General features: G+C 49.3%; 2 protein-coding genes across 3 annotated transcripts; both read right to left on the bottom strand.

Annotated features, from left to right (window-relative positions):
- Window positions 1-1,298: 1,298 nt before the first annotated feature.
- On the bottom strand, window positions 1,299-6,066 carry LOC134430997 (olfactory receptor 4D1-like). The gene is made up of 2 exons (XM_063178919.1): window positions 5,069-6,066; window positions 1,299-2,572 (listed from the first exon to the last, which is right to left on the bottom strand). The coding sequence occupies exon 2, from the start codon at window positions 2,561-2,563 to the stop codon at window positions 1,574-1,576; it is 990 nt and encodes a 329-aa protein (XP_063034989.1). The 5' UTR covers window positions 2,564-2,572; window positions 5,069-6,066; the 3' UTR covers window positions 1,299-1,573.
- An 846-nt stretch (window positions 6,067-6,912) lies between these two features.
- On the bottom strand, window positions 6,913-12,699 carry SDR39U1 (short chain dehydrogenase/reductase family 39U member 1). Of its 2 annotated transcripts, XM_063178744.1 has the most exons (6): window positions 12,653-12,693; window positions 11,859-11,965; window positions 11,463-11,545; window positions 10,139-10,260; window positions 9,031-9,174; window positions 6,913-8,824 (listed from the first exon to the last, which is right to left on the bottom strand). In XM_063178744.1, exons 1-6 carry the CDS (start codon window positions 12,681-12,683, stop codon window positions 8,409-8,411), a joined length of 903 nt encoding a protein of 300 aa, XP_063034814.1. In that variant the 5' UTR covers window positions 12,684-12,693; the 3' UTR covers window positions 6,913-8,408. The 2 variants fall into 2 exon arrangements, with proteins under 2 accessions (XP_063034814.1, XP_063034815.1); XM_063178745.1 differs by lacking the exon at window positions 11,463-11,545 and having other exon boundaries at window positions 12,653-12,699.
- Between the last annotated feature and the right edge of the window lie 1,028 nt (window positions 12,700-13,727).

The following is a 13,727-nucleotide window of genomic DNA, read 5'->3' as shown; positions in this document are numbered from 1 at the left end:
TAGACCAGGGCAGAAGTTTGTGCCTGGATTCATCTCCCCAACCCCAATATGTGAACTATTGATTCTAGCACTTTTATGGAAGAATGCATTTTTAAAAATCATATATTTTAACATGTTAATTTCTTTCTATTAATTATTTTCAGAAGTCCGTGTGAAGGGGTATTTGATAACTAATTAATTCACTTTTTCTGGCAAAAATTGGTACTGATTTAAATGTCTAGCTGAGCTCAATGTGCTGCCATAGTTTGTGGTTCTGTCAAATCACCTCCTGCCATAGGTGCACTTGATCTCCTTAAGGAAGCTCCAAGAAAACAGCTAAATTAGTCATTAGTTGTGTGTTGCTGGTGCAGTACTTGATTCTTCACTTTAGAACCACATAAAGAAGTTTTAGCATTGTTGGAATGTGCTGCTTCTTTATTTCAGCTTATGACATTAAAGGTCAGCACTGAGTTTAATTTTTTATTTGCATTACAAGGGGGTTATTAATATACATGTGTCTATGTAGTATAGAATGGAAGGGAGAGAGAAAGAGAGGAAGGGAGGAAGAGAAGGAAGGAAGGAAGGAAGGAAGGAAGGAAGGAAGGAAGGAAGGAAGGAAGGAAGGAAGGAAGGAAGGAAGGAAGGAAGGAAGGAAGGAAGGAAGGAAGGAAGGAAGGAAGGAAGGAAGGAAGGAAGGAAGGAAGGAAGGAAGGAAGGAAGGAAGGAAGGAAGGAAGGAAGGAAGGAAGGAAGGAAGGAAGGAAGGAAGGAAGGAAGGAAGGAAGGAAGGAAGGAAGGAAGGAAGGAAGGAAGGAAGGAAGGAAGGAAGGAAGGAAGGAAGGAAGGAAGGAAGGAAGGAAGGAAGGAAGGAAGGAAAGAAAGAAAGAAAGAAAGAAAGAAAGAAAGAAAGAAAGAAAGAAAGAAAGAAAGAAAGAAAGAAAGAAAGAAAGAAAGAAAGAAAGAAAGAAAGAAAGAAAGAAAGAAAGAAAGAAAAAGAAAATTGTTTGATTTATTGAGTTTTTGAACTAGTAAGTGATCTGGAGAATTCTAGACAATGGCTTCTAGAGGCCACATGGTTCAGAATTATATAAGTTACAAGAAATAAAAAATACAATGAATAATTACAAATAAATTCATGCATCTCTAGAGCTTTAACTAAGGCACCTGAGTTAGCACTGCTGATGCCACAATTCTATAATTATCACTCCTGGAGCCAGAAACAATCAACACACTGAAGAGACAAAGAAAACTTTATCCAGTGTAATATAGTATGTTTTATTAAAGCAATTGTTCAGCACTCTAAATCAATAGAGTCAGACACCAATCATTCCCAGAGTCAGGGCCACCCTACGTTCTTTTACACAGGAATATCAGTGATGAACACAGTTTTGTCATGGAAACACCAGATTTGATGGTGCCAGAAACAACCAAAACACTGAAGAGACAAAGAAAACTTTATCCAGTGTAATATAGTATAGTTTATTAAAGCAATTGTTCAGCATTCTGAATCAATAGAGTCAGACACCAATCATTACCAGAGTCAGGGGCACCCTATATTCTTTTATACAGGAATATCAGTGATGAACACAGTTTTGTCATGGGAGCATCGCATTTGATGACTTTGGATCTGCTGTCCGCTCCAGTTTCTGCTTTCCTGCTGACAGAAATATTTTCCCCAGCGTTCTCCTGATGGCCTTTTTCATCTCAGTGTTTCTGAGGGTGTAGATCATTGGGTTTAGCATTGGGGTGACCACAGTGAAAACAACAGAGACCACCTTGTCCCCAGGGGATTTCTTATAAGGCTGGGCGTAGGTGAGGATGCAGGGGATGAATATTAAGCTCACAACAGTTATCTGTGTTCCACAGGTGGACAGAGCTTTTCTCTTCCCTTCCGTGATGCATGTCCTTATCTTCAGCAAGATGACAATGTAAGAAATAATCAAGATCACAAAAAGGCTGATGAGGATCATTCCACTGTTAAACACCATCTGCAGCTCAGCCACGCGAGTGTCAGTGCAGGCCAGTTTGATGACCTGGGGGACGTCACAGTAGAAATTGTCCAGTACATTTGGGCCACAGAATGGCAGCTGGAGGAGAAGGCCAGTTTGTGTAATGGAATGAAGAAATCCACCCAGCCATGCAGCTGCCACCAGGCCTGTGCAGGTGCTCCAGTTCATGATGGACAGGTAGCGCAGGGGCTCACAGATGGCCACGTAGCGATCCACCATCATCCCCAGGAGCAGAAATGCCACTGCCCCTGCAATGAAATGGAAGAAGAACATCTGGAGGAAACACTGGTGGAAGGAGATGACTTTGTGCTGGGTGAGGAGGCCTGACAGCAGCTTGGGAGTGTTGACTGAGGAGTCACTGACGTCAAGGAAGGCGAGGTTGGCCAGGAGAAAGTACATGGGGGTGTGGAGGTGGTGGTCCACAGCCACAGTGGCCATGATGGTGAAGTTCAGCAGCCAGGTCATCACATAGATGAGAAAGAAGATCACATAGAGAAAATACTGCACCTTGTGGCTCTGTGTCAGGCCCAACAGGACAAATTCTGTCACAGTGGTGGTGATGTTCTTTGACTCCATTCTTTATCCCTGCACAAACAAGAGCAATAAAGATGACTATAAATGTGTGTTGGACTACAGAATTATTAAAACATAGATTAAAACATAGAATCATAAAATAATTTATGATTAATCCAGGAGGGATTTTTGGAAGTCATCGAGTCTCACAAACTCTGTGGACTGTTCAAGTATATAACCAAACAAAGCAAAACAAAAAACCAAATTCCCTTATATTCAGTGAGAACTTAGGATGTTCCAGTTAGTGTCCGTTGCCTTTCATCTTATTGTTGTAACACCTCCAGGAAGGCTCTATCTCCTCTGTATCTTCTTCTCATCAGCTAGTTATACACAGAAATCAGGTTCCCCTCAGCCTTCTCTCCTGTATGGGTGAACAAACCCATTTCTCTCAGCCTCTCCTTGAATGCCGTGTCATCCAGCCCATGATTAATTTGGAGACCCTTCAAGGATGTCAGTCCAGTGTGTGTATGACTGTCTTTCTTGTCCTGGAGTGCTGGTCTTGACCCACTGAGGAGAGATGGAATCATTTCCCTGCACTGAGCAGGGCTGGGATCAGTTCCCTGCACTGAGCAGGGCTGGGATCAGTTCCCTGCGCTGAACAGGGCTGGGATCATTTCCCTGCACTGAGCAGGGCTGGGATCAGTTCCCTGCACTGAGCAGGGCTGGGATCAGTTCCCTGCACTGAGCAGGGATGGGATCATTTCCCTGCACTGAGGAGGGATGGGATAATTTCCCTGCACTGAGCAGGGATGGGATAATTTCCCTGCACTGAGGAGGGCTGGGATAATTTCCCTGCACTGAGCAGGGCTGGGATAATTTCCCTGCACTGAGCAGGGCTGGGATAATTTCCCTGCACTACCTGGCCAGACCTCTGCTGGCAGAGCTGAAGCTTCACCTTCTATGACAGAGGAGCACATTCCCGTCTCCTATTCAGCTGTTTGCCAGGGTCACTATCTGTGGAAGAGATTTTACAGCAATTTCTGTGAGCCAGAGAAAGGTTGAGAAGAGGATCCAGGTTTACCCCTGAAAGAATTTCCTACCAAGGTCATTGACATAGAAACCAAGAAAGAAAGAAGGATAAATAAGAGAAACTTGCAGCTGCCTATTCTAATGAGCACTTTGTTTGTCTGAGTAAATTGAGTAAACTTATGAGATTTATAAGAATGTACAAAAAGCATGCAGGCTGTAATAAAACTGGGTTTGAAGCCTTCTGAAAATGGAGTGTTGCTTTGTATTATCTCAACTGTGACCATTATCTACAAAGCTGCTTCCTGGCCTCCAGCCTCTGCTGATTGCACAGGCTTGTCCTCTCCCAGAAGCAGGATGAATATTTACTTATGTCAGACTTCATAACATTCATGCCAACCTATTTCTCCAAACTCTCCCTACAATTTCCTGCCCTGCCATCCAGTGTACTGACTCCTTCCTCCATTTTCCTGTCCTCAACTCCTGCCACCACATGAATTTGTGTAAAATCCCTCTCTGTTTCTCTTGTAGGCCACTCCCTGGTGCAAGAAGTCTGCTGAAAGGTTTCCACAGAGATTTCTCTTCTCTCCATGCATTAAATTCAGTGAATTTGGAGACACTGTGGGGAAGTTCTAAGAGATGATGGCAGCTGCTCACCTGCACCCACAGCCCAAGGTGACAGAGCCATTTCCCTGATGGGAAGTTACTACCTCCACTTGGCTGCTGAAACAAAAATCTAATATTTTACAATAAACCACAGCTTTTTTATTTTCCCCTATAAACTGTTAAACTATTCCCAAAATGGAATTTCAGAGAACTGTAGAAACAAGAACTCTCTGCACATTTCCATTCCCTCTGGTGAATACTCTGCAGGGATACTGTAATTTTTTCCCATAAGAGTTTCCTCCTTAGTGTCAGTGCATAATTCCATTTTAAAGCCTTATATAATCAATCCTATTTTCTGCTTGAAAATTGCAGATCTTTTTCCACAGATCCAAAAAGGAAAACCACTTTTGGTAGGAAATCACATTTTCTAACAATCCACAATTGATACTGTAGATTCTTTGTTCTCATTTCCCATTAAAGAATAGTATTTTCACATAATCTTGGACGAGAGAAAAAGCAATTTGCTTTCAACTCTAATCCAGCCTTTCTCTTTTGTCTCAGTAATCCCTCTAACACAAAAGTAAGTCTGAGCTGCAGCAAAACCTGAAATACAGAAATGCTGAGACAGCTATGAGTCACGCCTGCCTTCCCTCAGACCTCTCCCAACACATGGGGAGTGTCTCTGAAGCTCTGTTAAGTAATATTATATATTAAAAGTGATAAACATTTTCAGGTAATTTCCTCTTTCACAAATAATCTTTGCCACCAGCAGCATGTGGAATTACTCATCCTTCCAGTATTTTTGGCAGAAAGAGCAAATACCTTCAGCAAACTCCTGTTTCTGTGATCCAACTTCACACAGGCTACAAGAATTCATTCTCAAATTACAAGATAAAACAGCACAGCTCTACTCAGAGGAGATGATTGCAAACCTACCTCCAACAGAAGACTCCAACAACCTTCCCTTATAGGATTCATGATGCCTTTGTTAAGGGAAATGATGGGATACAAAAAGAAAGCAAAATCCCAAATCACCTTGCACTTCTGGTCATTCAAAAAAGAATAACAATAATAAAATTAGCAAAACCAGATTTTGTCACTGTGGGGCTAATTAAAAAGTTCTTGTAGTGCTTCACGTCATGTGGATGAGGACACGTGCAGATGAAGGAACTTTGTGATAATTGGAGCAGAACTGAAATGGGAATTTTCATGGCAGTGTAGTCACTCCTTCCCTTTGCAAGATGAAAAAATGCAAATTATAACTCTCCCAACCACAGACTCTCAAATTATAACTCACAACTTGCTGCCCTGGAGCTTGTGTTCAACTGTGCTTTGAAATAAAAAAAAGTTCAATCATTGCTACAGGATTGTTTATCAGTAAAGCCTTCAGGGCAGTGATTAAAACACTTCTCTGCTCCTTTACAAAGTGATTTTTTCTGGTTATGCAATAAAAATTTGGTCTACACATGCACAAAGGGGCACAGATGCCCACCAGCAGGTAGAGAAACCAGAGAGGAACCTAACCAGAGAAATGGACACTGATCCAGCTCTTTCAAGGGTTGTGCCAGGAGATCCAGCAGCCCCTGCTGGGTGTGGATCTGTTCCAGTGGCTCAGTGGGAAAAGCTCTGGGGTCAGCTCACAGCCTGAGGCAGAGTTAATGCCCAGGGGATAAAGGACCCATTATGGAATGGAGGGAAAAAGCATCTCCGATGGTTCCAAGATTTACTAGGGATGTTTAGGGGAGGAACCACACTTGTCTGGCCGTGCCCTGCTGTTGCTCAGTGCAGCCAGGATTTCCTGTCTGGGTGAGGGATCTCTATTCTGTGTGTCCATGGTGCCAGGTGCCACTGGCCTGCTTGGCCACCTGGGCACACTGAGCCATTGTCACCCAGCATGCCCAGGTCATTCCAGCTTTCCAGGCCCTCTTCCCTGAGCCTGGAGCACTGCATGGATTTGTTGTGACCCAGGTGCAGGACCCAACATTTGGCCCTGATGAGCCTCCTACCACTGGCACTGCCCCATGGCCCTCTGCAGAGCCTTCCCACCCTCCCAAAAATGCCATCCAAGCTGGGTCTGCCAGCTCACTAAGAGTGCACTCAATCCCCTTGTCACGGTGGCATTTTATGAAAAACCCCTTCTTCATGATTTCTACTCCTGGCAAGATGAGAAGCCTCAGTTTCTCAATGTTTTGCTCCTCTGGAATGTGATTTGGAGAATTGTTTACACAGCATGTGAATTGTTTTTAATTAATGACCAATCCCAGTTCAGCTGTGTCAGGACTCTGGTCAGTCATGAGTTTTTATTTCCATTCTTGTCCAGCCTTCTGATGTCTCCTTTCTCTTTCTTTAGTATAGTTTTAGTATATTACTATAATAGAATATAATAGAATATAATAGAATAGCATCATAAAATAATAAATCAGCCTACTGAGAACCTGGAGTCAATTCTCATCTCTCACCTTGTTCTGGGGACCCTCACAATACCACAACAATTGGTGACCACACCTCTCCATGCAGATCACTGGTGAAAGACACTAAAAAGGACTGGTCCCAATACTGAGCCCTGGGGAACACCAGTTCTGATGGGCCACCAGCTGGGTTTAACCCTTCCCCACCTGGGTTTAACCCTTCCCCACCTGGCACTCAGCTGCCCAGACTGGTTTGTACCCAGGGCAGGGTATGCCCATGCAGGCCAGGAGCAGCCAGTGTCTCCAGGAGAGCACTGTGGAAAATGGAATCAAAGGTTTTACTGAAGTCCATGGTCAGTGGAAATCAAGGGGTACAAGGAAGGGAAACACAAACTTTAATTAGGGAATCAGTGTCTTACAATTAGTGAAAGAATGTTTAAAGCAGATTAACAATACAAATGGTGCAGAACTATGACTGCTACAGAAAACTCTGAATTAAGCCTTGCTGTCTTTAATACTGTGTTGCAAACTTACCCAGAGCTAACCCCAAAGCAAGGCAGCAGTACAGATCACTCAGCTCTGCCAGAATGAGACCACAACTGCAGGCTCAGCCTGCTCACAGATGTCACACAGATGTCTCCAGTATGTACTGAACAGAGACAGGAGACTCATCCAGACTTCACCAAGACTGATCCTTCAGCTACTCTGGCATACAGAAATGAGTGGACTGTTGTTGTTGTGGATTGCAAAGTGTAGGTCTTTATCTGCCTGAAGTGCCTTTTAATAGAATTTTCTAGCCCCAGCTTACATCACACTAGGATCATTTCTCCAGAAGTACTGCTACAATAAACTTCACTGTCCTGTGGACTTCACACTCTGTAACCCCCTTTGGGATATGGAAGTGGGTCAAGGGAAGCACATGGATACATTTTCTGTCACTGTGAGATGATGAAATTGCTTTACAAGGGAAGAGGTTCTGCTTCCCAAGGCAGACCAGGCAGCTGGGATATCCTCAGTGCCCAGTCAGGGGGAACACCTGAACACCAGCACCACCTCATGGGATCAGTAAAAGAAAACCACCCTGGGGTGAGGTAAGCACAAGGAAGGCAATAGCTGAAATGCTCATTTGGACTAAAGCTATGACCAAAGCTCACACAGGGATGTACCACCCAGCTTTCCTGAGCTCAAGCTTAGATGGGCACTCAGCCAAGGCAAAGCAGCCCAGGGGCCACAGTCTGACTGTCACCCTTTCCTCTAGAGGCTGGCAAAGCAGGGCTCTCCCTCATCCCTGCCACAGCACAAGGGGAATGCAACCCGGGAAGGGTGCAACTCTTTGGGTTAGACATAGCTGAAGGTACCATACATCAACTTGGTACCAGCCACAAGAGAGGGCAGAGTCTCCAAGCAATTTGTATTCAGCACCCTAAGATGCATCTTCTCCCACAACCACCAACACCAAGAGACTTTAGCTCTTCTGCTTTGCCTGTCATCATGGAGAAAACAGGAAGGGCAACTTCCAGTACCATGAATTACAACAGCATGAGGACTGTTTCCTGCTGCCACATCTCTCAGGAGAGAAGACAGGACACCCCCAGCTGCTTTGCCAGCAGTTCACACACACACCATACAAAGGGAAGATGGGCAATCCCACAGTCCCAGTCCTGTGAGGGGCTCCTGCCCTTCCCCAAGTGCAGGTGATGTTAAGATTCAGGTGGCAGGAAGAGGGATGATTCCTAAACTGGGGATGGACAGTGAGATACAGGAGGGCAGGATTGCTCACCCCTGCTGTACGTGGATGGGGAAGTGTCAGGGGGCAGGGCTCCCCTCTTTGATGGGGGGCTCACACAAACAGCCCAGGTGGGGAGGCCTCAAGCCACAATGTCCTTGAGAGCTGCGGGCAGCTCAGGGAAGATGAAGCGGTAGCCGCTCTCCAGGGTGCGTTTGGGCAGCACCCTCTGTCCCTCCAGCAGCATGGCCGCCCTCTCTGCCCCAAAGAGAGCCCGCACGGCCCAGGCGGGCACCGGCAGCAGCGCCGGGCGCCCCAGGGCTGCCGCCAGCTCCTGGGCAAAGGTGCCATTGGAGGTGCCAGGCGAGGACGGGGCCACGCCGTTGAGGACGCCTCGCACTGACTCCGTCTCCAGGGCGTGACACACGATGCCAGCCAGGTCCTGGATGTGGATCCACGGGAAGGGCTGCAGCCCAGAGCCCATGGGGCCTCCGAGTCCCAGGCGGAAAGGCAAGAGCATCTGGGAGATTGCGCCGCCATCTCGGCCCAGCACCACACCTGTGGGGAGAACAGAGTGACACCAGGTGCTGCTGCCAGAGGGCAAAACCCCCTCCAAACCCACACCTACAAGCAGGAGAATCCTTAAAAGGCTGGCTGGCTGGAACAGCACCCCAACAAGGAAAGAGAGAAGAACTGATGCCCTTTACCCAGCTCTTCCCAGCAGTAAAGCAATCACCATTAGCAAGCACAATGCCCCATCTCACCTGATCTCACCACAACACCACGAGTTGGGCTCCCAGGGATGAGAGCTGCAGCCTCCCACGAGCTCACCAGGCGTGAGAAGAAGTCAAAATCCCCTCCTGCACTGTCTTCAGTGTACTCAGCTGTGGGGCTGGGCCGGTAAAAACCTGCAGGGTGACAGCAGAAAGGGGGTCAGGGTTGAATGATCACACCAAGTCCCCCTTTCCCATCAGACCTTCTCTGCCTCCAGGAGCCCAGAACTCCTGTGAGGAAAGGCTGAGAGAACTGGGATTGTTCAGCCCGGAAAAGAGACCTAATTGCAACCTTCCAGCACCTGAAGGGAACCTATAAGAAAGCTGGAGAGAGACTACAAGGGCCTGGAGTGCCAGGACAAGGGGGAATTGCTTCAAATTTAAAGTCAGTTTAGACTGGCTGCTAGGAAGGAAATCTACCCTGTGAGGGTGGGGACACCCTGGCACAGGGTGCCCAGAGCAGCTGTGGCCACCCCTGGATCCCTGGAAGTGCCCAAGGCCAGGCTGGATGGGGTTTGGAGCACCCTGGGACAGTGCAAGGTGTCCCTGCCATGGAACTGGATTGGCTTTAGGGCCCCTTCCAACCCAAGACCATTCTGGGATTCTGATCACTCCACCAGGGATGTCCTCACATGAACAGCACAGTCTAGTGGCAATGCTGACAAGTTTCTGAACTACTAATGTGCTCTACAGGTTCAGTAGGAACTCAAGCAGCCCCAAAACCCAAACAGGCCTACAAACAACACACTGAGGTGGCTGGAAGGTTTAAACCATGGCAGCTTTAAAGATAAACCTCAGCTTTAAAGACTGCAGCAAGCAGGAAGTTGGAGATTATGCAGAAGGCCCTACTGACACAAATTGATTCTACAGGATGCCTAAAGGCTTTCACAGGAAAACACAGAACTGCCCTAGACAAAGCACAGGGAGCCAAATTCCTCTCCAGCAGCACTTAAAGCTTATCAAGGCTTGCCTAAACACAGTGACACTGATAGCAATACAGCTGACATTTCAAGGCAAGAAGGTGCTCCTGAGGAACTGTCTGCAGGCAAGGCCTCTCCAGGTCAGCAGCAGTGCTGTCTTGGCCAGGCCCAACCAATACCTACGCCAGTGACGAGGACCCAGGCACGGGGAGGCTGCTCAGCAGCACCGATGGCTTTGGCCAAGGCCTTCGTGGTCTCCACCCGGCTGCTGACGACCTCCCTGCAGAAGTCATCATTCCACCTGGGAAAGGGAGAGCCAGGGATCAAACACCTCACAGGACACTGCCACCAAGGGGGACCCAGCCAACACCAGCTCACACGCACAGGGTGATGCCTCAGGTTTTAGTTTTTCTATTTTTCAGGTTCTGTGCTGCTTTAGTGGGTGGCTCTGGGCTTCTATTAGGGGATGGTGAGCTCTGTGCACAGAGCAGGGAGACAAAACAATTCCTGTTCCAGATGGGGACCAAGGACAAATGAGCCAAATCTCAGGCCAAGAGCACAAACAGTGTGGGCTGGAGAGAGAAAAACAAGGATGGGACTGCATGGGCTGAAGGTGGAATTGGACAATTAACTCCAATATGCAAATGGAGCAGAACTTATAAAAGTGAGAGACCTCATGAGCATTGTCGTGCATTTTGTGACCATTTTGGTTCATTCTGGGACCATTTTGTGACCATTTTGGTTCACCTTGGGTGCAGCCCTGGCTGGGCTCTTGTAGTGCCCAAGGTGGATCCATGGAGGAGATCCTTTGAGTAAATCCCTTCTTTATTCTGTAATTCTGTAACTGGACAATTAACTCCAATATGCAAATGGAGCAGAGCTTATAAAAGTAAGAGACCCTGTGACCAGTGGGGCATTTTGTGACCATTTTGGTTCATCTTGGGTGTAGCCCTGTGCTGCCCAAGGTGGATCCATGCATCCTCCTAATAAATCCCTGCTTTATTCTTGAGCTCTGTCCAGTCTCTGTTCTAGGCCAGCCTTCCCAAGGCACCAAGGAGAGGTCACAGAACTCCCCTCAGCCCCGAGCAAAGGGAGGACATGTCATCTTACAGCACAAAGAGAGAAGAACTTTGGGAGATGGTGGCTCTTCCCTTACAAGACTGAAGGGTTTGGACTGCCTTCAAAGTCAGCAAAGGATCTAGACAGCAAAGCTGGTGCTCCTCCCAGAAGTCAAACTTTGCATGCAGGCATGCCACCCAATCTCCTTTTGGAAATGTGGAACTCATGTTTCTGGCCTCCAGCTGTAGATGCAGGAGGGAACTTTTCTTCCAAAGGTCTCTCAGAACCTACCAGGCCCACAGAAACGCTCTGGGTACTTGAGGGTGCAAATGTCAACCCAAGAGCTTCCTGGTCATGTTGTTTCCTCCCTTTCCACATTCTCTGACAACACCAGCCTGTCTTCACTCCACCTTATCCCAAGAGCACTATGGAACATCAAGTTACCTGCGGAAAGGGTTGAGGACATTTTCACCAGCCAAGTTGACCACAGCTTCGCACAGGGGCAGCCCGGAGTGGGACAGCTCCTCCTGGGCAGGAGTGACAGACATGACAAATCAGGCCACCCCTCTGATCAAGCCTTCCCTGCAAATAAGCAGAGCAGGCTCCCAAGAACTTCACCCAGTTTCTTCCTGACATTTGCAGAGACAGCACGAATGGAGAAGATTTTGTTTCTTGGAGCTACAGCAGTACCCATTCTAATGACTCTGACCCATGGAACACCCAGCAAAAGGACATCCAGAGGAGCCAGACCTCCCCTCCATGCCATGGAAAGCCACGGCACGCAGCCTGGTTTCTCAGCCCTGTCACACTCGCCCTGCTGTGACCGCTCTCATTTCATACCCAGCTGATCCGATCCGTGCCCCCTCTTCGTGACACATGGGTCACTTGGTGCCCTCGGCTCCGCAGCAGCTGGGTCAGGGCTCTGCCCACGAAGCCCGTCCCACCACCTGGTGAGAGAGACAGAACCTCAGGGCTGTGCTGCTGTGCCATCACCCCTCTGCAGCAGAGGCGGCCCGTGCCTGGGGCTGCATCACCGCCCGCGCTCATGGCCAGCTCCCATAGCCGGGGAGGAAGCGGCGGCTTGGCTCCAACCCAGCGGGCAGCACCCACAACCCAGGCCCGCCAGGCCCTTCTCCAAAACCCCGTTCCGCTCAACACTCCCGCTCCCTCACGGGACCCGCTCCCTTACGGACCTGCTCCCACAGGCACCCGCACCTCCACGGGCCTCGCTCTCTCTGTCCGCCGCTCCCTCACGGCCCCGCACCCTCAGGCCCCCGTTCCCTGAGGCCGCGGCTCCCTCACGGCCCTGCTTCCTCAGGGCCTCCGCTCCATCAGGGCCCCCGCTCCCTCACGGCCCCCGCTTCAGACCTTCAGACCGCCGCTCTCTCAGGCCACCCCTCCCTCACGGGCCCCGTTCCCTCAGACCTCCGCTCCCTCACGGACTCCGCACCCTCACGGTTCCCGCTCCTTCACGGGCTCCGTTCTCTCTCTGTCCGCCGCTCCCTCACGGGCTCCTGCTCTCTCTGTCCGCCGCTCCCTCACGCGCCCCCTTCTCTCTTGCCCCTGCACCCTCACGCCCCGTTCTCTCTGTCCGCCGCTCCCTCACAGCCCCGCTCCCCCAGCCCCGCACTCACCCACCACCACCCGCATTGCCGCGCCGCGCATGCGCCGAGCAGCGCCCACGGCGCGTGCGCCCCCCCGCAGCGCACGGCGCCCCCTAGCGGCGCGGAGGCCCTTAAAGGGCCAGCGCACCCCAGCGGCGGGGCCGTGCTCGGGAACGGGCCCGAACCGGGCTGGAACCGGGCTGGGGACACGGGGAGCGGCCCGGGGCTGAGGGGACACTCGGGAACCGCCTGGGCCCAGGGGCTGAGGGGACACTCAGGGAACAGAGCAGAGCGGGGCTGAGGGGACATCCATCATCCATCCGGCCATCCATCCATCCATCCATCCATCCATCCATCCATCCATCCATCCTCCATCATCCATCCAGCCATCCATCCATCCATCCATCCATCATCCATCCATCCATCCATCCATCCATCCATCCATCCATCCATGATCCATCCATGATCCATCCATCATCCATCCATCCATCCATCATCCATCCATCATCCATCCATCCATCCATCCATCCATCCATCCATCCATCCATCCATCCATCATCCATCTGTCCATCCATCATCCATCCATCCATGATCCATCCATCCATCCATCCATCCATCCATCCATCCATCCATCATCCATCCATCCATCCATCCATCCATCCATCCATCCATCCATCCATCCATCATCCATCCATCCATCATCCATCTGTCCATCCATCATGCATCCATCCATGATCATCCATCCATGATCCATCCATCCATCCATCATCCATCCATCCATCCATCCATCCATCCATCCATCCATCCATCCATCCATCCATCCATCCATCATCCATCCATCCATCATCCATCTGTCCATCCATCATGCATCCATCCATGATCATCCATCCATGATCCATCCATCCATCCATCATCCATCCATCCATCCTCCATCATCCTTCCCCCAGCCCCAGTCTGTCACTCAGTCACAGAACCATTAAAGCTGGAAAATACCTCCAGGATTGTTGTGTTTGACTGAACACCACCATGAGCTAAATCATGACACCAAGTGCCGTGTCCTGTCTCTTTTGGGGCACTTCCCGGAGTGGTGTCTCCCTTGCTTCAC

The sequence above is a fragment of the Melospiza melodia genome, chromosome 30, assembly GCF_035770615.1.
Source record: "Melospiza melodia melodia isolate bMelMel2 chromosome 30, bMelMel2.pri, whole genome shotgun sequence".
In the NCBI taxonomy this organism is placed as follows: domain Eukaryota; kingdom Metazoa; phylum Chordata; class Aves; order Passeriformes; family Passerellidae; genus Melospiza; species Melospiza melodia.
Note: the sequence above shows the minus strand (reverse complement) of the source record. Positions and strands in the feature narration are given on the sequence as shown.